At 37.3% G+C, this 22,761-nt stretch overlaps 1 protein-coding gene across 2 annotated transcripts in view; it reads right to left on the reverse strand.

Annotated features, from left to right (window-relative positions):
- KCNK2 (potassium two pore domain channel subfamily K member 2) overlaps positions 1-22,761 on the reverse strand; it is a 96,325-nt gene that overhangs the window by 20,871 nt on the left and 52,693 nt on the right. For both annotated transcript variants that reach the window (XM_066361738.1, XM_066361737.1), the window contains exons 4-5: positions 20,283-20,443; positions 17,809-17,995 (exon numbers count right to left, since the gene is read on the reverse strand). In XM_066361738.1, the coding sequence (XP_066217835.1) occupies positions 17,809-17,995; positions 20,283-20,443 (348 nt within the window). The remainder of the gene's footprint in view (positions 1-17,808; positions 17,996-20,282; positions 20,444-22,761) is intronic.

Here is a 22,761-nt window from a genome sequence, read left to right on the forward strand (position 1 = left end):
GTAGTGGTATCTCTGTTTTTATTTTATTCGTTGTTATTGAATTTATTGAGGTAATATTGACTCAAAAAATTATACAGGTTTCCTGAGCCACCTGCAATGACCTTTTTTGCTTGCAATGACATTTTCAAATATTAAAGGGTCAGAGTAAGAAGAGACCCTTTTTCCATCAGGCAAAATTTCAGCTTTCGATTGAGACAAGCAGTTTTAAGCATACCGTTTCAAAGTCAACCATATTACCTTCAAAATATTGTGAAAAATTTTACCTTGTGCTGGGTTTTATAAAAAAATATCCTTTCCAGGAAGAATTATGGAGGCTAAATGCATCTCATGATGGTTAAAACTTGGCCCGTGGGGGATGCAACCCTACGATTCACAGAAGTGACTTAAGAAATGTGTGTGGAAAGTTGTTATATGATAGGCTCACTAGCGAATTCTATTTTTCAAATGTTTCCATTTCAATAAAACCAAAATGACATTTTTTCCAAGTACTTTCTCTTTCAAAACCAGAAACTCTCCATCCAAATAGTTGTGACTCACTTAACACTTAAATTCACCAAGATGTTGATTTTAAGAGTTCATGCTCAAGATGAGTTTTTTATAAGTCGTCTTTCATATAAACAGGATGTCACAGTTTGAAAAGAGTAAATTAGGTTAATCACTAAAAGGTTTATATTTGGGTAAAATGTTTACCCCACAAGTTTTAGTTGATTCTAAGCCACGGTTGAGGGGGTTGGGGGACAATGTTTTTCCATTCTTAATTGCCACTTTTAAGATGAAATACCAGCAGTCAAAAGATCTAGAAAAAAACTAATGTACATGAGAGTGTTGTCAAACACATCACAAATCCTCTTCACTTTCTGATAACTAAGATTTATTATTAATCTCCACCTTGTTCATTCACTTGATCTAAGAATCTTACCTAAATTAAATTATCTGTAACGTTAAGATAACTTGCTAAAAAGAGCTATTGGTTTTGTGTTTAAATTAGACAACATTCAAAAATTTTAACCTGGCTACATTCAGGAAACCCATCTATGGGTCTCTTGCTTATTAAGAAGGCAGGGTAATTTCTGTCTTGAATTCACTTCCTATAAACCCCCCTACTCTGAGGTCCACTCTGCTACTCCATCATTTTTTATCCCTCTTTCCACTGACTCCAGAGATGTGGCGTGCAGGATGCTACAGCCCACTGTCTACTCTTGGGTTCCTCACCTACTTGGCAAGAATAGTCACCTCATTGCTGTTTTTTTTTTGTTGCCACCAAAAATATGCCCACAGATCCTTTCCATTTTAAGAGCTTTCTGGCTAATCATTACAGGAGAGCAGACAGATGGCAATAAAAATAGCAAAGAGGGGTGGAAGTCCAAAGGTTTCAAGAATCTCACAAACGTTTCCAAGCAGTCAAAATAGTCTCTTCCTGACTCTCCTACAATAAGTGACAGCCTCTTTTAAATGGTGCCGTCTCTCTCTGTACTTCTCCCTGATGCTTAATAAGACATCAGCCAGAATCTAACCTAATCTAGCAAATTAAACCTACATACATACAAAAATGTAGCCCAGGAAAGGTTCAGGTTGGCATTATTACCTGGCACTAATTTGCTCCCCAAATGGGTTTCTGAAACATTGGAGGGAAGCTGCATTCTCACTTCTGACATTGCCACTGATTTAAGTAGGACAGGGCAGTTAGTAAGACCATTTGTCTGTAGATTTAAGCCATATCTCCAGCTGCCGTTGTCAGTCATTACGTGGATCATTCAATTTCCGTCACTTTCACAGTCCTTTCAGAACTCAGAAGTGAAAGACAGGTTTGTATTGGCTCCTTGAAATCTCAACAATAAGTGTCTCCACTTTTCAATAGAGACATCACTGTCTCGGTAGGTAAAACAATGTGTCAGGTCTCACAGGGAGAGAGGCAGCAGAGTTAGAATTCGAACCCAGCCCTGCCTGGCCCCGCATCAGAGCTTCCTTCAGTGATCTGGCTGTATCTCATCTATGATCTCATCACTCACCTACCAGCCTTGTCTGCCTCCACTGAATGGTAGATCCCTAGCTAGGGCTGGAAACACTAAATCAAATAAGGTGCATCTCTTTCCTTCAAGGGTCCTCCCTAAAGACCAGGTGAGTCTACAGATAAGTATTATTTTATCAGAAGCCTCCTTACCTTGCTTTTGTTCTCATTCCAACAGTTTCCAGCACTTGCCTTATTTTGTCTAAAGAATTTGAGTAAAAATGCCCTCTGCCTTTAAATTTAATTTTCTTTCCCTATGATGCTCCTGAACCACAGATTACTTATAAAGAAATAATAATAATAATAATATTTATCCTGGGAATCATCTAGCCATTCTGAGGTAAGTTATAAACTATATGCCCCCCTCTAGATTTCTAAAATGATATATGTGTCATAAAATATAGATATAGACATATAACTCTGTTCTAACAAAAATGAAGACTATTTCTTACACTGGTCTATAAGTATTTTAGTGTAGATGTCAAATATTGATTTTCATTTTTTGTTTGTTTGTTTGACTTTATTTTTATTAATCATGGCCATCCTGCTTTAATCTGAAAGGAGAAAAAAACTTTTTGCTTTAGTATATTTTTCCTTTTTTACAATAAAGCAATTTAACTGAATGTGTTTTCTCTGCTTCAAGGACTTAGAGGCTTTTCCAGTAATGTTGTAAATTCTGTTTCCTTTTTTTACAAATGGAAATATGACTTCAGTATTAAACAATGGCTCACCCACTAAACCAAGCTACTGAATCACAAAAACACAAGGCCAACAAAGGTAAACCTTCCTAGCACTTGCACCTATATTCTGGGAATTTCAATTTTAGTATTCAAGACGTTGTCCATTTTCTGTTAGGTACTTGGTCTAAAATGAGGAAAACCATCATGAGAATGTTTCATGATCATGAAGATCAACACATTGTCTCACTCACTCATCCTCTATGAGGATGGAAATTTATAGTATATGAAATGTACACAATTGTTATCACTAGCAATTCCCTTTAAGTCTCAATATAAAGCAATTTGGAGTCCTTCTTATCAAACTTAGTACAATTTACTATCAGCCTCCTTAAGCCATAACTATTAATCACTGAAAGATTTCCTTCTCCTTTTTTCTGCATATGTTTTTATACATCCATTCAGAATCCTAAAGGCTGCATAACTTCCTGATTTGTACATAGTCTCTAGGACTTCTGAGCTGTTTGGATCAAATCCCATTTACTGTATTTATCGCTCCATAAGATGCACCTGACCATAAGACACACCTAGGGTTTTAAGGAGGAAAAAAAATATTCTGAACCAAATGATGTGTTGAAATATTTAATAAAATACCATATTTGCCCTGGCCGGTTAGCTCAGTGGTAGAGCATCGGCCTGGTGTGCAGGAGTCCCGGGTTTGATTCCCAGCCAGGGCACACAGGAGAGGCACCCATCTGCTTCTCCACCCCTCCCCCTCTCCTTCCTCTCTGTCTCTCTCTTCCCCTCCTGCAGCCAAGGCTCCATTGGAGCAGAGATGGCCTGGGTGCTGAGGATGGCTCTATGGCCTCTGCCTCAGGTGCTAAAATGGCTCTGGTTGCAATAGAGCAACGCCCCAGATGGGCAGAGCATCGCCCCCTGGTGGGCATGCCAGGTGGATCCCGGTTGGGCATATGCGGGAGTCTGTCTGCCTTCCCGTTTCCAACTTCGAAAAAATACAAAAAAAAAAAAAAAACAACCCACAAAAAACCATATTTAGCCCTGGCTGGATAACTCAGCTGATTAGAGCATTTCCTGAAAATACCATATTTTTTGCTCCATAGATGCACGGGCATTTTCCCCTCCACTTTTGGGGAGAAAAAGTTTGTCTCATGGAGCGAAAAATACGGTAATTAATCACATAGAGAGATATCAATTCTCTTGTGAATTCTCGGAGAGTCACTGGCTGAATCAAGGTTGTACCAGACTCCCTGTAGAGTTTTCCTGTAGCATCAAACGGAATAATGACCCGGACTGGTACTTGTTCCTGGCTTTTAAACATTCTGCCAGTAGGAATCGGCAATCATCACTAAGTGCTAAGCACAGTGCAGAATAGACAATATGTGTTCACTAAATATCTGAATGAATGAATGAATGAATGAATGATTAATATAATATGTCCTCCTAGCAGTCACGCAAACCTTCTTTCCAACCAAAGCACTTTTTCTGAGCCGTTGTGGCGGGAGGCAGCACTGCCTGTTCTTTGGTGGCCCTTCCTCATCAGGTACTTTCCATGTGATCTGCTGAGTTCCTGGCACACTTTTATGCAGTGATCAGCTCCATAACAGCAGGTTTTTTTGTTTTGTTTTTTTACAGGGACAGAGAGAGAGTCAGAGAGAGGGATAGATAGGGACAGACAGACAGGAATGGAGAGAGATGAGAAGCATCAATCATTAGTTATTTGTTGCGACACCTTAGTTGTTCATTGACTACTTTCTCATATGTGCCTTGACTGTGGGCCTTCAGCAGACCGAGTAACCCCTTGCTGGAGCCAGAGACCTTGGGTCCAAGCTGGCGAGCTTTTTTTGCTCAAGCCAGATGAGCCCGCGCTCAAACTGGCAACCTCGGGGTCTCGAACCTAGGTCCTCCACATCCCAGTCTGATGCTCTATCCACTGCACCACCACCTGGTCAGGTACAACAGCAGTTTTGATAACTGGCCTCTGACACAGTTGCAAAGCTTTTAGGCAACATCAGGAACTGTTTTCTGCAGGGTCTCTACTAGAACAAACTGTTTTAAACAAACAAACAAACAAGCAAACAAAATACCTGCCAAAGTTTTTTCAACAGAGATTTATGTTTTCATAATAAAATTCCCTTCTATTAATTAAGCAAGCTCTGTGCATGCCCTTCAATGAGTCATGTTTTCAGTAATAAAAGAAAACATATTTCCAAGAAAACTTAATTCTTAATATAAGATATACAAATATGTTTTTCCAACTCAAAAACATGTAATGCCAAATGACTATATAACTGTAAAAATTTGCACAAATTTCTTAAAGGTAAATGTGCCAGAGAAAGACTCTTACCTAGGAAAACCTCAAATTATATTTTCTACAGAGAGACACACAAGGCACTAAGAACAAAGCCTGATTTACACAAAAGGTAACCAACCAGCCACTAAAACACATCCCCTGCATCAATATAAATATAAAATTAAAATTTGCTTAGAGAGCTCTTCCGGCAAAAAAAAAAAAAATGACTAAATGTGGAATTCCTCTGTTCAGTCATACACACAGAGAAAGCTGAAAGCTATGTCTTTTTGTCTTGACTTGCAATCTCTAAATGCTTTTGATTCATTATCCTAGCAATGGAAGGGTTTTGCGCATGAAAATTTAAATATGCTTACTTATGAATTAAAAATCTATTATGTGCTAATTTATATCATGCATGTTATGATCTATAAGGAATGAGGTTTTATGATCTGTAAGGAATGAGGTTTAAGAATACATAGACATAGTCTGACCAGGCGGTGCTGCAGTGTAGAGAGCATTGGCCTGGGATGCTGAAGACCCAGGCTTGAAACCCCGAGGTCACCAGCTTGAGCACAGAGTCACTGGCTTGAGCATGGGATCATAGACATAACCCCATGGTCTCTGGCTTGAGCCCAAGGTCACTGACTTAAGCAAGGGGTCACTGGCTTGACTGGAGCTCCCTGGTCAAGGCACATATGAGAAATAATCAATGAACAAATAAGGTGCTGCAATGAAGAATTGATGCTTCTCATCTCTCTCCTTTCCTATCTGTCTGTCTGCCTGTCTCTCTCTCTCACTATATATATAGACATAGGCCCTGGCCAGGTTGCTCAATAAATAAAGTGTTGTCCTGGTGCACCAAAGTTGTGGGTTTGATCCTTGGTTAGGGACTTACAAGAAGCAAACAGGTACACAACTAAATAGAACAACTAAGTAAAACAGCAAGTTGATGCTTCTCTCTCCTCTCTCTCTCTCTCTTTCTTTCCCCCTATATCCTCTTCTCTCTCAAATCAATGTAAAAACTAAAAAAAAAGAAAAAAGAAAAAAGAAAGAAATAGGAGCTGTCTGCTTCTCACCACAGTTTGTATGTATCTTCAAAGAAGCTCAATAAAACAGTGTAATTTTTAAAATGTGTGTTTACCGATTTTAGAGAGAGGGGAAAGGAGAGAGAGAAGAAAACATCAGGTTGTTGTTTCACTTAATTATTCATCCATTGGTTGATTCTTGTGTGTGCCCTGACTGGGGACTGAACCTGCAACCCTGCCATGTTGAAATGACACTCTAACCAAGAGTGTAACCGAACCCTAATCCCTGTCAAAGTAGGGTTTGCGGGCTTGAGAAGGGTGCCAGACCTAAGTGTGCATTACGAGAGGTACAACTTTGTTTTTTTTTGGCGATTTATAGCCCAAGAGAAAAGTTACAGCAATGCCTCTTGTTTTTCCCCAGCAAAAAATATCAAAAGGAAGGGAAAACACAATTGGTAGTGACATCTTATAGCAAGATAGAAGGTTCTATAAAAGTAAACAATTGATATTTCTCGGTGGGGTACTTGCCTTAACTCAGTGGCTAATTTTACTTTATAGTCACAAAGCACCTAGAAGCAAAGACTATTTTTATGTGGACTTGTATGAGGCAATTCTTTCCTGAGATCCTTGAAAAAAAAACAAAACAAAGAAAAAAACCCCTCATAATTCTTGTTTTCCCAAGTCTTTTGCAAAGGGTACACATTTCCTACCCAGCCTTTGCCACATACCTGCCCCCTCATTCACATTCTCATTCCAGAACGCTCCCTGGACACAGAGACCTAGCGTGTACAGACCACAATACTAGGAGCAGGGTTCTCCAGGGTCAGAAAGACCGAAATAGCTACAAAATACATAAATTAAGGAGATAGAGAGAAGTCAACAAACCTAGTGTCAATCTGCCTGCACCCTAATTTATCTTTCCCGGCATCTGTCACTTTAACCATAGCAAATTCCTTTGCCAATTATTAGCAAAGTGTATGTCTCCCATTTTTCCTTATTTCCTCCGTAAAATTAAACTAATGAATTTAAAGATAGTTACAAAAAGTAAAATCCTGGTAATAATAGAGATTATTACTAATAAAAGTTTATTACTAATAAAGATTGGACTACACTCAATGCCACACAAATATTTTATCACCATTCTTCCGCAATACTGTGCCATGACTCTAAATCTCAGGGTCCCCACTGATACATGGAAGATGTTTTCCTTGAACTTCTCTCTGCAGGCAGCTGAGTCTGGATACTAAGAGACCCACAGGATCTATCCCATTTCTGTGTGTTGGTCTCTTAAACTAAGTTTAAAAAAATTGTTTTTCATCTTTCAAAAAACCATAAAGTAAAAATATTTGTCCTGTGTTTTTTCTAAGCCAGTTTATACTCTGGTCACAAATATACAACATTATTTTAGGATTCCATTCACATTAAAAAAAATAATTTTAGGGTTTTCAGAATCTTTGACCATGTGGGCCATATACTGGACTGATGCAGTATGCGAATTGTTGAAAATTACAAATACACTGCGTTATACCATTGGAATTTGCTAAGAGAGAACTTAAATGTTTTCTCACATACACACACACATACACACACAAAATGGATAAATATGTGAGGTGATAAGTGTGTTAATTAGTTAGAAGGCGGGGATCCTTTTACAATGTAATACCACATTATACATTTTCAATATCTTTCAATTTTATCTACCAGTTATAGCTCAATAAAGCCGAAAAAGAAATAAAACTATGTATTACCATAAAAATAAACATGAAAAATTAAATGAAATAATATAAGCAATACAACATTGTTGGCTAAAAATAGAGGACGCATCACCTAATACCTATATAGTCTAGTTATTATGAGACCTTGTTAATTTATAAAGTGGCACAAGAACCAAAGATTAACATAACCACAAGTCTGTTTTGTTATCATTACTGTGTCTCACTTTCCCCTGTGTTAATACACTTATTACTTTTATATATTTAAGCCAATTATATTGCTTTGATAAGAGGTAGAAAAATGGGTGCTTTCGGACAGAAGCTCTTATATAGAGGTACACATGTCGGTGATTCTTCTTTCCACAATTTGCTAATTAGAAAACTAGAGAGTGACGTCACGGAAATGGCGCCGTGAGCAGCGCGTCCGACAGATCTCCCCAAAATCACAACAAATTTATCAACTAGAAACAGGAAAATTTATCTTCGGAGCAAACTGAAAGCAATAGGACTGTTATCACTCGAATCTGAAAGACGAGGGTGTGGAGGAAGCTACCCCAGGGACGTTCACTCAAGCCGCGAGAAAGTGCGCCTGGGGTAAGTCATCCCGCACTCGGAAGCCGCTGCCGGCCGCTGCCGCCAGCCGCCGCGAACAGCGCCCGGGTCGGTTGCAGAACGAGCGGCGAGCAGCTGCTGGCGCGCTCCCGGTCTGGTTGCAGACCGAGCATTGCAGACCGAGCACCGCTAACGTTCCCAGCGGCCCGCGCACGGGGAGCGGGAGAGGCCCCAGGGCGGTATTCCCTACTTGGTAGATTCTCTCCGCGGGCGGGGCACCTCACCCAGCCATTCAAGCTAACAATCAAGCGTTGGGGGAGGGGCGCGCGCAGGCAGCCTGAAATACCTTTGGGAGCACAGCTGCGACCCAATTACTAAAATTAACTTAACCCGTGAAATCTGCGCACCCTCGGTTCTAATTGATAAGATCTCTCTCAGTTCACCGACCCAAGACAAGAGGCTTGATATTTTTTGGTGCCTCTCGCTAAAGGGGCGGGGGCAACTTCTGATTGATAGAGCCTCCATATTCAGGGATAAACGCTAACAAGAAGGACTTGGCAGATAATAAGATCTATAGCACACTAGTCGCAAGCAGAGACTAGTCCCTTTTCTTACCGGCCAAAACAGGCTACAAAGTGTGGAAAGCCTGGGTTGAGAGGTCCAACGGAATGCTAGGCGCTGAACAATCACCTTGACAACAATTGACTCCCACCCCCGCCTGATTACACTGGAGGCCCTGACTGTCAGAGCCCTTCCCAGAGCCTTGCACTGAGTGGGGATAGAGTGGGGATTTCCCAGCTTTTTGAGCCTCTTACTCCCCAGACAGAAGCAGTGGCAGCCTTGTGGCTGGATCGCCAGGCTGCTGGTTCGGGAAGGGGGGACTGGGAGAGAGAATCCACGAAGGCGAACTCTCTCGTCGGTAGACCCTGCAGACGCCGGCAGGCCTTGACTACCAGCAAGACTAAAGCCAATTGTGTGACATTGCCGTAGAACCCCATCAATTGCAAGTCCCTGCCTGGGTGTGGCGCAGGGGCAGGGCCTGGGGTGCAGAGTCGCCGACCGGGAAGAGGGAGAGAGGAGAAGGAGGAAGAGGTTGACATCTCAAAATCAGGAAAAATCCACAGACTTTGCAGCTTGTTCCACTGTTTGTTGGTTTTTTTTTTTTTTTTTTTTTTTTTTTTTTGTTGTTGTTGTTGTTGTTGTTGTTTGCTCGTTCTATCTTATTGCCTTTATTTCCTCCACCTCAGTCCTTCTATTCTCTGCCCATCTTATGCTTCCCTTTTCTTGAACTACACTACCCATAAGTGTTACATTTTATTTCTCTTCTTCATCCTCACCCTCCTTTGGGGTTATACTCCAGGACACTTAATTCTCACTCTCTCCTCTTTTGTTTTGTTTTTTTTTGCCTTATTTTGTTTTTTTCTCTTCCTTTTTTATTTCTTCCTTCGTTTTTCTCTTTTTCTTATTTTTTCCTTTCTATTCGTTTTTTCTTTTCTCGTTTTACTTTCCTCCCATTTAATCCTCAATCACGAACAAATTAGTTAATTTGGGACTCAAGGTTTTTTTTGGCTTTGTTTTTCTTTTTCGGTTTTGTTTTTGTTTTTTTCTGGTTGGTTTGTTTTTGTGGCATTTTGGGTCCTCCCAACCCAAGGTCTCCATTGTATTTGGTCTTTGCTCCACTTAATACAACGTATTTTTACTTATTATTTTTATTTTTTCTTCTTGATTATTCCTTTTTTTTGTCCTTTTTTCTGGTTCCCTCTTGTCCCTCTCATTATATCTCTTGGTTGACCGTCACCCGCAGGCAGATCAACTTATGCTTGTCTAAGATTTTCTTTTTTTTTTTTTTTTTTTTTTTTTTTTTTGCCCCCTTGAACTCTACACCGCAAACCAGGCCCTCCATTATAGGCACGATATTTCCCTGAGGAGGGGAGAGGAGGGAAGGAGAACAAAGAAAAAAAAAGGGGGAAATAATAAATTATTACTGCTTTTTTTTTGTGGGGTGTTTTACCCTTTGTTTTTTGGGGTTTTTTTTGTTTTTGTTTTTTTTGTTTTTTTGTTTTTTTTGTTTTTTTGTTTTTTACTTTTTACTCTTTATTAATTCTAATTAGTGCTATCAACAAGACCACCCTCAGATGCCAATAAGAAAGAGGAAATTGAATATTATGGATACAAAAGAAAGAGAGGTAACACAAATAGATGTGGAAAAATCTATGGAGAAAAGACTTAACATATTGGAAGCCTTGGAGCTAAATGACAGAGAATTTAAAATAGAAATCTTAAAAATACTCAGAGATATACAAGAAAACACGGAAAGGCAATATAGGGAGATCAGAAAACAACTCAATGAACACAAAGAATATATTACCAAGGAAATTGAAACTATAAAAACAAATCAAACAGAAATGAAAAACTCAATTCACGAGCTGAAAAACGAGGTAACAAGCTTAGCTAGCAGAACAACCCAGATTGAAGAGAGGATTAGTGAAATAGAAGACAAACAACTTGAGGCACAACAGAGAGAAGAAGAGACTCAAAAATAATAAAAAACGAGAAAGCCCTACAGGAATTATCTGACTCCATCAGAAAGAATAACATAAGAATAATAGGTATATCAGAGGGAGAAGAGAAAGAAAATGGAATGGAGAATATACTCAAACAAATAATAGACGAGAACTTCCCAAGCCTGTGGAAAGAACTAAAGCCTCAAATTCAAGAAGCAAACAGAACACCGAGTTTTCTTAACCCCAACAAACCCACTCCAAGGCACATCATAATAAAGATGACACAAACCAATGACAAAGAAAAAATTCTCAAGGCAGCCAGGGAAAAGAAGAGTACAACATATAAAGGAAGGCCTATTAGATTATCATCAGATTTCTCAGCAGAAACTCTACAAGCTAGAAGAGAGTGGACCCCAATATTTAAAGCCCTGAAAGAGAGGAACTTTCAGCCAAGAATACTATACCCATCAAAGCTATCCTTCAAGTATGAAGGAGATATAAAAACATTCACAAATACAGAAAAGATGAGAGAATTTATCACCAGAAAGCCCCCACTCTAGGAAATACTAAAGGGGGTTTTCCAACCAGATTCAAAGAACAAAAGAAAACAACACCACAAGTAACAGCTCCACCAAGAACACAATAAAACCAAACTTAAACTGTGACAACAAAGGAAAAAAAAGGGGGGAGAGAATGGAGATTAACAGTAGCAAAGGACGATGAAGTGCAGAAATACTTATAAGATAGGGTACTACAATGAATATGGTAGGTACCCTTTTCATTACTTAATGGTAACCACCCTAGAAAAAACCACCACAAAAACACATGACTTAAAAAAGGTAGCAACAGAGGAAAGAAGTATGGAACACAAACAAACAGAAACAAATGATAGAAAAACAAAAGAGAAGAATCAAACTAGATACAAAACTAACAGAAAGCAATTTATAAAATGGCAGTAGGGAACCCACAAGTGTCAATAATTACACTAAATGTAAATGGATTAAACTTACCAATAAAAAGACACAGAGTAGCAGAATGGATTAAAAAAGAAAATCCAACTATATGCTGCCTACAAGAAACACATCTAAGCAACAAGGATAAAAACAAATTCAAAGTGAAAGGCTGGAAAACAATACTCCAAGCAAACAACACCCAAAAAAAAGCAGGTGTAGCAATACTCATATCTGATAATGCTGACTACAAGACAGAAAAAGTACTCAAAGACAAAAATGGTCACTTCATAATGATTAAGGGGACACTGAATCAAGTAGACATAACAATCCTTAATATATATGCACCAAACCAAGGAGCACCAAAATATATAAGACAGCTACTTATTGACCTTAAAACAAAAACTAACAAAAATACAATCATACTTGGAGACCTCAATACTCCGCTGACGGCTCTAGATCGGTCATCCAAACAGAGAATCAATAAAGATATAGTGGCCTTGAATGAAATACTAGAACACCTGGATATGATAGACATCTACAGGACACTTCATCCCAAAGCGACAGAGTATACATTTTTCTCTAGTGTACATGGAACATTCTCAAGAATTGACCATATGTTGGGCCACAAAGACAATATCAGCAAATTTAGAAAAATTGAAATTGTACCAAGCATATTTTCTGATCATAAAGCCTTGAAACTAGAATTCAACTGTAAAAAAGAGGGGGAAAAATCCACAAAAATGTGGAAACTAAACAACATACTTCTAAAAAATGAATGGGTCAAAGAAGAAATAAGCGCAGAGATCAAAAGATACATACAGACAAATGAAAATGAAAATACGACATATCAGAATCTCTGGGATGCAGCAAAAGCAGTAATAAGAGGAAAGTTCATATCACTTCAGGCCTATATGAAAAAACAAGAGAGAGCCGAAATAAACCACTTAACTTCACACCTTAAGGAACTAGAAAAAGAAGAACAAAGACAACCCAAAACCAGCCGAAGAAAGGAGATAATAAAAATCAGAGCAGAAATAAATGAAATAGAGAACAGAAAAACTATAGAAAAAATCAATAAAACAAGGAGCTGGTTCTTTGAAAAGATCAACAAAATTGACAAACCCTTAGCAAGACTCACCAAGGAAAAAAGGCACAGGACTCAAATAAATAAAATCCAAAATGAAAGAGGAGAGATCACCACAGACATCATAGATATACAAAGAATTATTGTAGAATACTATGAAAAATTATATGCCACCAAATACAACAATCTAGAAGAAATGGATAAATTCCTAGAACAATACAACCTTCCTAGACTGAGTCATGAAGAAGCAGAAAGCCTAAACAGACCAATCAGCAGGGAGGAAATAGAAAAAACTATTAAAAACCTCCCCAAAAATAAAAGTCCAGGCCCAGACGGTTATACTAGTGAATTCTATCAAACATTCAAAGAAGACTTGGTTCCTATTCTACTCAAAGTCTTCCAAAAAATTGAAGAAGAAGCAATACTTCCAAACACATTTTATGAGGCCAACATAACCCTCATACCAAAACCTGGCAAGGATGGCACAAAGAAAGAAAACTACAGACCAATATCTCTAATGAATACAGATGCTAAAATTCTAAACAAAATACTGGCAAACCGAATACAACAACATATTAAAAAAATAATACATCATGATCAAGTGGGATTCATCCCAGAATCTCAAGGATGGTTCAACATACGCAAAACGGTTAACGTAATACACCATATCAACAAAACAAAGAACAAAAACCACATGATCTTATCAATAGATGCAGAAAAGGCTTTTGATAAAATACAACACAATTTTATGTTTAAGACTCTCGGCAAAATGGGTATAGAAGGAAAATATCTCAACATGATAAAGGCCATATATGATAAACCATCAGCCAACATCATTTTAAACGGCAAAAAACTGAGGACTTTCTACCTTAAATCAGGAACAAGACAGGGTTGTCCACTCTCTCCACTCTTATTTAACGTGGTGCTAGAAGTTCTGGCCAGAGCAATCAGACAAGACAAAGAAATAAAAGGCATCCATATTGGAAAAGAAGAAGTAAAGGTATCACTTTTTGCTGATGATATGATCCTATACATCGAAAACCCGAAGGACTCCACAAAAAGATTATTAGAAACAATAAACCAATACAGTAAGGTCGCAGGATACAAAATTAACATACAGAAGTCCATAGCCTTTCTCTATGCCAACAATGAAATATTAGAAAACGAACTCAAAAAAATAATCCCCTTCACGATTGCAACAAAAAAAATAAAATACCTAGGAATAAACATAACAAAGAATGTAAAGGACCTATATAATGAAAATTACAAAGCATTGTTAAGGGAAATCGAAAAAGATACAATGAGATGGAAAAATATTCCTTGTTCTTGGATAGGAAGAATAAATATAATCAAAATGGCCATATTACCCAAAGCAATATACAAATTTAATGCAATTCCCATCAAAATCCCTATGAGATTTTTTAAAGAAATGGAACAAAAAATCATCAGATTTATATGGAACTATAAAAAACCCCGAATAGCCAAAACAATCCTAAGGAAAAAGAATGAAGCTGGGGGCATTACAATACCTGACTTTAAACTATATTATAGGGCCACAATAATCAAAACAGCATGGTATTGGCAGAAAAATAGACACTCAGACCAATGGAACAGAATAGAAAGCCCAGAAATAAAACCACATATATATGGTCAAATAATCTTTGATAAAGGGGCCAACAACACACAATGGAGAAAAGAAAGCCTCTTCAACAAATGGTGTTGGGAAAACTGGAAAGCCACATGCAAAAGAATGAAACTCGACTACAGCCTGTCCCCGTGTACTAAAATTAATTCAAAATGGATCAAAGACCTAAATATAAGACCTGAAACAATAAAGTACATAGAAGAAGACATAGGTACTAAAATCATGGACCTGGGTTTTAAAGAACATTTTATGAACTTGACTCCAATGGCAAGAGAAGTGAAGGCAAAGATAAATGAATGGGACTACATCAGAATAAAAAGTTTTTGCTCAGCAAGAGAAACTGATATCAAAATAAACAGACAGCCAACTAAATGGGAAATGATATTTTCAAACAGCAGCTCAGATAAGGGCCTAATTTCCAAAATTTACAAAGAACTCATAAAACTCAACAACAAACAAACAAACAATCCAATAAAAAAATGGGAAGAAGACATGAATAGACACTTCTCCCAGGAAGAGATACAAATGGCCAACAGATATATGAAAAAATGCTCAGCTTCATTAGTTATTAGGGAAATGCAAATCAAAACTACAATGAGATACCACCTCACCCCTGTTAGATTAGCTATGATCAACAAGACGGGTAATAGCAAATGTTGGAGAGGCTGTGGAGAAAAAGGAACCCTCATTCACTGTTGGTGGGACTGTAAAGTAGTACAACCATTATGGAGGAAAGTATGGTGGTTCCTCAAAAAACTGCAAATAGAACTACCTTATGACCCAGCAATCCCTCTACTGGGTATATACCCCAAAACCTCAGAAACATTGATACGTGAAGACACATGTAGCCCCATGTTCATTGAAGCACTGTTCACAGTGGCCAAGACATGGAAACAACCAAAAAGCCCTTCAATAGAAGACTGGATAAAGAAGATGTGGCACATATACACTATGGAATACTACTCAGCCATAAGAAACGATGACATCAGATCATTTACAGCAAAATGGTGGGATCTTGATAACATTATAAGGAGTGAAATAAGTAAATCAGAAAAAAACAAGAACTACATGATTCCATACATTGGTGGAACATAAAAATGAGACTAAGAGACATGGACAAGAGTGTGGTGGTTACCAGGGGTGGGGGGAGGGGGGACAGGGCGAGGGTTGGGGGGAGGGGGAGGGGCACAGAGAACTAGATGGAGGGTGGCGAAGGACAATCTGACTTTGGGCGAGGGGTATGCAACATAGTTTAATGACAAGATAACCTGGACATGTTTTCTTTGAATATATGTACCCTGATTTATTAATGTCATCCCATTACCATTAATAAAAATTTATTTAAAAAAAAAAAAAAAAAAGAAAACTAAAAGTTTTCCAGCAGATGGTGTGCTCTCCTTCCCCGAGCCTCCAATCAGCACACAGATGTGTACATAGTATTCTGACCAAAGCAAAACTTCACTCCTGAAAACATCTTCAGCTGTAAGGACGTTATACATTCCCAGGAAAGGAAAGCTTTGCCAGGTTAAACTCTAATCCACCAATCAGTAGAAACATAGGAACTATTAGCCGTCTCTGAGATTTTATAGAACTATCCAACATAGTCTCTTTCTGAAAATATTTAAGTAAGACGTTTGGGTCAGGGAAAAACAGTAAATAGCCAGAAAGCATAAAACTCTCTCTTAAAACTAAATTAGGCTGGTGAGTTTATTCTGGAAAATTTAATGGCACATTCCGACTATAATGTTCAGCATGTTTTCCTAATACTTCAAACTGATTTTTTTTTTTTTTTTAAGAATAGTTTAGGTTTTCAGGAGCTGGTCAAAATGAGCCATGATGGTGCATTATTACATTACTTTTACCACAATTATAATGTATTTGAAACTGGAGTTGGAACAGTAATAATTAAATAACACAACAGAGAAAAAGAGAGTTGAAACAACAGAACTTTAAGTTCTAAGAGCTACAACAATAAAGCAAACAGAAGCCGAAATAACATATATAGAGAAAATAGAAGAAATTTTAAAAACCTTTTTTTTTTGTATTTTTCTGAAGTTGGAAACGGGGAGGCAGTCAGACAGACTCCCGCATGCGCCCCACCGGGATCCACCCGGCACACCCACCAGGGGGCAATGCTCTGCCCATATGGGGCATCGCTCTGTTGCAACCAGAGCCATTCTAGCGCCTGAGGCAGAGGTCACAGAGCCATCCTCAGCGCCTGGGCCAACTTTGCTCCAATGGAGCCTCGGCTGCGAGAGGGGAAGAGAGAGACAGAGAGGAAGGAGAGGGGGAGGGGTGGAGAAGCAGATGGGCACTTCTCCTGTGTGCCCTGGCCGGGAATTGAACCCGGGACTCCTACACGCTAGGCCGACGCTCTACCACTGGGCCAACTGGCCAGGGCCTTTTTTTTTTAACTTTTTTTTTTTTTTTAGAATAGAAGAAATTTAAAAAATGAATAAAAACTGTGAACATATTAGCTAAGGCCAAAAATATTGTCTTGTCTTGACAATTAAAAATTAAAGAAGGTAAATATCTTACAGAAAAAAAAGTTTTAAAGTAGCTAAGAACATCTTACATTTGCAGGTGTTTTTTAAACTAAGGCATAAAAAGCCCTAAGTAAAAAGAGCAAAGATAAGTTAAACTCAAATTCTTGTACTGCTAAAAAAAAAAAAAAAAAAAAAAAAAAAAAAGAAGAAGAAGAAAAGAAAAAAAAAAAAAGAATTATGAGGTAGATATTTGGTTTCCTGCTTACCTCCACTGTCATGGGATTACTATATTTTTGGCTTTGTCACTATTACGGATTAAATTGTGTCTTCCAAAAATATATGTTGAAGTCCTAACTCCCAATACTTTGGAACGCAACCTTATTTGGAAATAAGGTCCTTACAGATGTAATTTGTTACAATGAACTCATGCTGGACTAGAGTGGGCTTTTAATCCAATATCCAGTATGACTGGTCGCCTCACAAGAAGAGGAAAATTTGGATACAGTGACAGATACACGGGGAGAAAGTCATGCGATGATGGAAGCAGAGATAGGAGGGACGTGGCTATAAGCCAAGAATCAGCAAGGACTGGTGGCCTCCACCAGAAACTGGAATAAGGCAAAGAAGGATTCTGCCAAAGTCTCAGAGGGGTCATATCCAGCTGGCACCTTGATTTTGAACTTCTGTGACAGAATGACTTTCTTTTGTTTAAAGCCACCCAGTTTGTGGTCCTTGGTTATGGCAACCTTAGGAAACTAATACAGTCACTGTGCTGCACTGAAAATCCAAGTGAAAAGACCAACTAAGGGACAGGGTTTAGGAGAGCAGTGTCAGTGCCAGGAAAAACTTACCTGCAACGTAGTCACCAAATCCAATGGTGGTTAAAGTGATAACCACAAAATAAATGGCGTCCAGAGCACTCCAGCCTTCTATGTGCTTGAATATGATTGCGGGCAGAGCAACGAAGAGCACACAGCCAAACAGTATAAATATGATTGTTGAGATGATGCGAATCTTGGTCTGACTAACATTCCACTTCTAGGGAAGAGAGACAGATAGTGAGAGAGGGAAAGAAATTCACTGAGATTATTGGCACCCGCACAAAGCTAACCGATCCACACTGTTATCAGCAAATTCGCAGGTGGGAATGTTATTTTATCCCCTTTTAATGGTTAATTTTCAATTGTCTTTAAAAATAAAGACAAAATCACGTGTAACATAAATAGCTCAAAACATTCACTGCTAATAACAATGCCACTTTGGTCTTACATAGCTTTACAGCAGGTGAAATACTCTCAGAAGTAAATTACATTTGCTCTGAGAATCCAATTTCAGATTTACACCATACTTTTCTTTACCACTCTTAAAATATTTCCATTCTGTAGGCACACAACTGATTGCAGGGTAAACACAATCTAGAAATTTATGAAAATGGGAAAAGCTGAACCATGATTTAAATTTTTACTGCTGATCATTGATAAAATTATTCCCTCTCACTCCTATCACATTTCCCAATCATTCAATTGATTAAAGGGGAAAATTAACAGACTTAAAAATTCACAGTTGATTCCCATGTGAACCAGAAAAACTGCCTCTCTGTTCTATGCCCTTAAACAATAAAATTAAGTATATCAAAGACGATGTGAAACAAGGATAAATCTTCAGCATCGCTAAGCTACGGCTGCCATCAGAGTACCTAGATTTTTTCACCTCCTTCTGTTATCGGGAATGTTCCAGTGCAACATTAAGTGAAGTTTGTATAGACAGCAGTTTATCTCCAGATCTCCTTTTCAAATTAATCTTCATTCACTTTTCATCTCTAACTGAATCTGTCTTATCTATTGTGAAACTATAGGGTCCAGCCCCACCATAGAAGAATCGCTGGATTTTAGAGCTTGAAAAGTTTCTAGAAATAAACATCGATGAAACCATAGACTGGAAAGTGAAAATATAAGTTTCTTTAGTCTACCATCCTTATCACATATCTGAGAGTTAAGTGAATTCACATTTGTATAGTCCTCAGGAGTGTTTAATACTAAACGCTGAAGCATGACCACTGGAACGTCTACACTAACAGGGCATGGAATTTGTTGTATGCACTGATGTAGACACAGCACCAAAAATACTACCCAGCATCCAGTAGGCACTCAAAACTCCACTGAATAAATGAACAACTCAGTGCCACCAAGTTCATGCCAATAATCCCACTTCTCAATTAATATAAATACAAGATATCTTAAATATCAACATAAGAAAAGTATAATAGCATAAAAAAGGATGAAAGCTCTGTTTTGGAATAACCACAGCTACTCCACTCTAACAGTAAAAATATTTGAGAGCAAATTTAAACTTAAATATGAAACATAACTAATGCTAAAACCGGAACTAGAACTTAAACTGCAAAACCATACCCAATTGTCTTATTCCATCCACAGAGTTAAATGTAAAACTCTTTGTTGAAATTTAAACCATTACTGAATAATAAGTAAAATGTATTTGTAATAGTGGTGACCATAGCAACAAATCATGTATAATCCTGTCCTCTAACATAATCATTTTTTTTCTTAACCATAATTTTCTTCATCAATAGAAACTTATAATCATGATGATATTATTACTATTTATTTTACTTAAAATTCTAATAGAAACATATTCATTTTATTTATTATTTCTATTGAATATAATATGGCCATGATCATCTTAGGGATATTAGTGTTAATTCTACTGAATTATATCCCTTAGATAAATTTCTATCAATGACATTTTAATTAAGTTGTATGATCACCTTTATTGTGTTTGCTATATATTAGTATATCTTTCACAGAAGGGCTATGTAAGTTTATAATGACACCAGCAATGAACAAGGCTACCAAAGCAATTTTTAAATAACAAAATATTATCAAGTCTTTACTGGCTATGTTAAGCTTTAACTTATGTTATCTCTAGCTCCTACAGTAATGCCTCATTGTCACTACCATTATTCACATTAAATAAATGACAAATAGAGAGTTAAGAGTAAAATAACTAGCTTAGAAGAATATAGTTAGGAGACAGCATATCTGGAACTTAAACTTAGAGCTGTCAGATTTCTACATTTTATGGATATTTTGCATAAAAAGCATGCAATTATACATGCATTCTTTTATTTATTCAGAGAAGTATAAAAATAACTATACAGTGAGTTACATGCTGAAAGGAATACATATAAATTGTTATGGAAAATCCAATAATGAAAATGAATGTCTAATTGTACTGAGGTAATAGATAAAGTAAAATACTTTAATCGATTAAACAATACATGCAGTTAAAAGGCTATCATACTTACAATAAATGTATCTTCCACTTTTGCGATTCCTTTTCCAAATATGGTTCCTAATTGATCTCCAACTCCAGCCAACAAAAACCCAAAGAGGGGAATTCCCAGTAAGGCATAGATGATACAGAATATTTTTCCCCCTTCTGTGCGTGGTGAGATGTTTCCAAATCCTAGATGCATTAAAAATAAAAACAAACAAAAATACAGAATTAAATGAGTAATAGTTTAAAACATATAACTTCAAGGTTGATTCAAAAATACCTCAGTATTATAAGATAGCAATCATAGATTTCAACTAGTTAAGAATCCATTTGTATTACATAAACTTTTAATATATTTTAACATAAAACACTCAGAAGCAAACATTTCAATAATCTACAAAGTATAGCGATTGTTCCATTTAAACTGGGTAATGAAAACAGAGGGGGTAACACACGTAATAAAGCAAATATTTTCATTTAATGTACTTCTATCTCTCTACACTGATAATCCTGTTGACTCTAAGGCTTCATTGCCATTTACTGAGAAGAATGTATTGCCTTAATGGACTAATATTTGGTCATGTTAACCACACATTTTAGTCCTCCTTAATGGTTCCTTCTTTTCCTTCTGTCTATTAAGTCAGTTTGGTGTTCACTGACAGTCAACTCATCTACTAAGGTTTTATTTTTATATTATTTTATTTTATTGTAATGATAGCCACAGAGAGCTTTTATTTATTCCTTTATTCATTTGCTAAATAAATAGTGAGAAAATCTATCATATATGTAGAAATATATATCTAAAATATATGTTATACTTATACATAATAAAACACATATATAATATATATTTAAATATACATTATATGTTATATATTATATATATTTCTGTTGCTGGTCAGTCAACACAGAAAGATATGTTTGGATTCAGATTCTTTTATTTAGAAATTAAATTTAATGGATTGACATTGATCAACAAGAGTATACAGGTTTCTGGTGAACATCTCCATAGCATCTGAACCATTGTGTTGTGTGCCCATCACCCAAAGTCAAATCATTTGAGGTTTTATTTTTTAATGTACATAATTTTCAAGAACTTTCCCTTTTTTTATTAGCCTGTTTTATGCCATCAAAATAATACTTATGTTCATATCTTTGCTTTTTGGTCTTGTGCCATGTATTAACTCAATTTTCTGAGAGAAGTCCTACGCTTTCTTTATTTAGGCAAATTTCTTTATGTGTTTGCAAGTTCCTGGCCATCTTTCCATACTTGTAAGCACAGCACCACAGCAGATTGGTTAGTACTGGTGGCTGAAATGTATTCCCCAGCCTCAGTGAGAATCATGGTTCGTCTAGCGGTATATGAAGAGTCTCTTTAAAGGAGCTCTGGTTGAAGTAGCAACTGTCTTGGCCAAAATGAAAGGGACTGGTGTCTGCCTGGTCCATCCTGTGGGGTGCACCTCAGAAGCCCTAACGGGAGGGTCTCCTAGTTCCCATGGCAGCCGCCAGCTCCCAGCCACCCCAGCTCCACGGGCCACTGCTCGCTCTGGGAATATTTGAAACTTTAAGTTTGGAATACATGTATTCGCATCTTTATTCTGGAGGCAATAGACTGGAGACAGCTACAAAGTTCCACAAACTTTTATTAAATTTACAGGCTCCTGCCCATGGGCTCACTTCGGCTAATTTTTCCTCTTCAGAATCTTCTGTTTTGCTTCAATAGGGTATGTGAGCTCCTCGACTCACAAAGAGTTCATTGTCCATTTGAATCTATATGCTTCACATTGTCCCCCAAACCTAGTCCTGTTGTGATTCTCTCACTACAACTTCCCTGCCTTCAAGCCTACTATGGAATACTTCTCCCATTAATTTTATATGTTTTCCGTCATCTCAGTGCAACCTTTTGGTGATGTGAGGTAAGTGCATGTTTATATCAAACAGCTTGGAAAGTAAGTCTATGTTCGTGTCAGATAAGAAATCAGATGTGTGAATTTAACAATGTCTTTTAAGATGTTAAATACTGATCATCTAATTAAAAGTCTACAGATTTATGGTAAGGTATGCAAGCAGCATGTTTTTTAAAAAGTATTTTACTTAAAAGTCTAACTCTAACTGATTGAGACAGAAATCAGGATAAAAAGCCTGTAAAAGTTTCACAATATATTACTGCTATTTCTGGATCCATCACTCACTAGATATGTAACCTTCAGCAAATTACCTCCTCATCTGATAAAAGGGTATAATTGTTATTATCTGCCCCATCAAATTGTAAGAACTAAGTAAGCTATTATATGAAAAATACTTAGAAAATTCTATAATACTATACGTACTCAATATACTATGTTAGGTACTATAACAATTATTACTGTAATTGCTATTGTTATAGTATTGGTAGAAGCAAAGTGTAGCTGATCGATGTAGTTAGCCCTATCAGTATGACAGCTATTGTATTTCAGAGCTAGATTAAGGGGGACATGATTGCACAATACTCTCCGCTATGTTCTGAA

The sequence above is a fragment of the Saccopteryx leptura genome, chromosome 2, assembly GCF_036850995.1.
Source record: "Saccopteryx leptura isolate mSacLep1 chromosome 2, mSacLep1_pri_phased_curated, whole genome shotgun sequence".
NCBI classification, from domain to species: domain Eukaryota; kingdom Metazoa; phylum Chordata; class Mammalia; order Chiroptera; family Emballonuridae; genus Saccopteryx; species Saccopteryx leptura.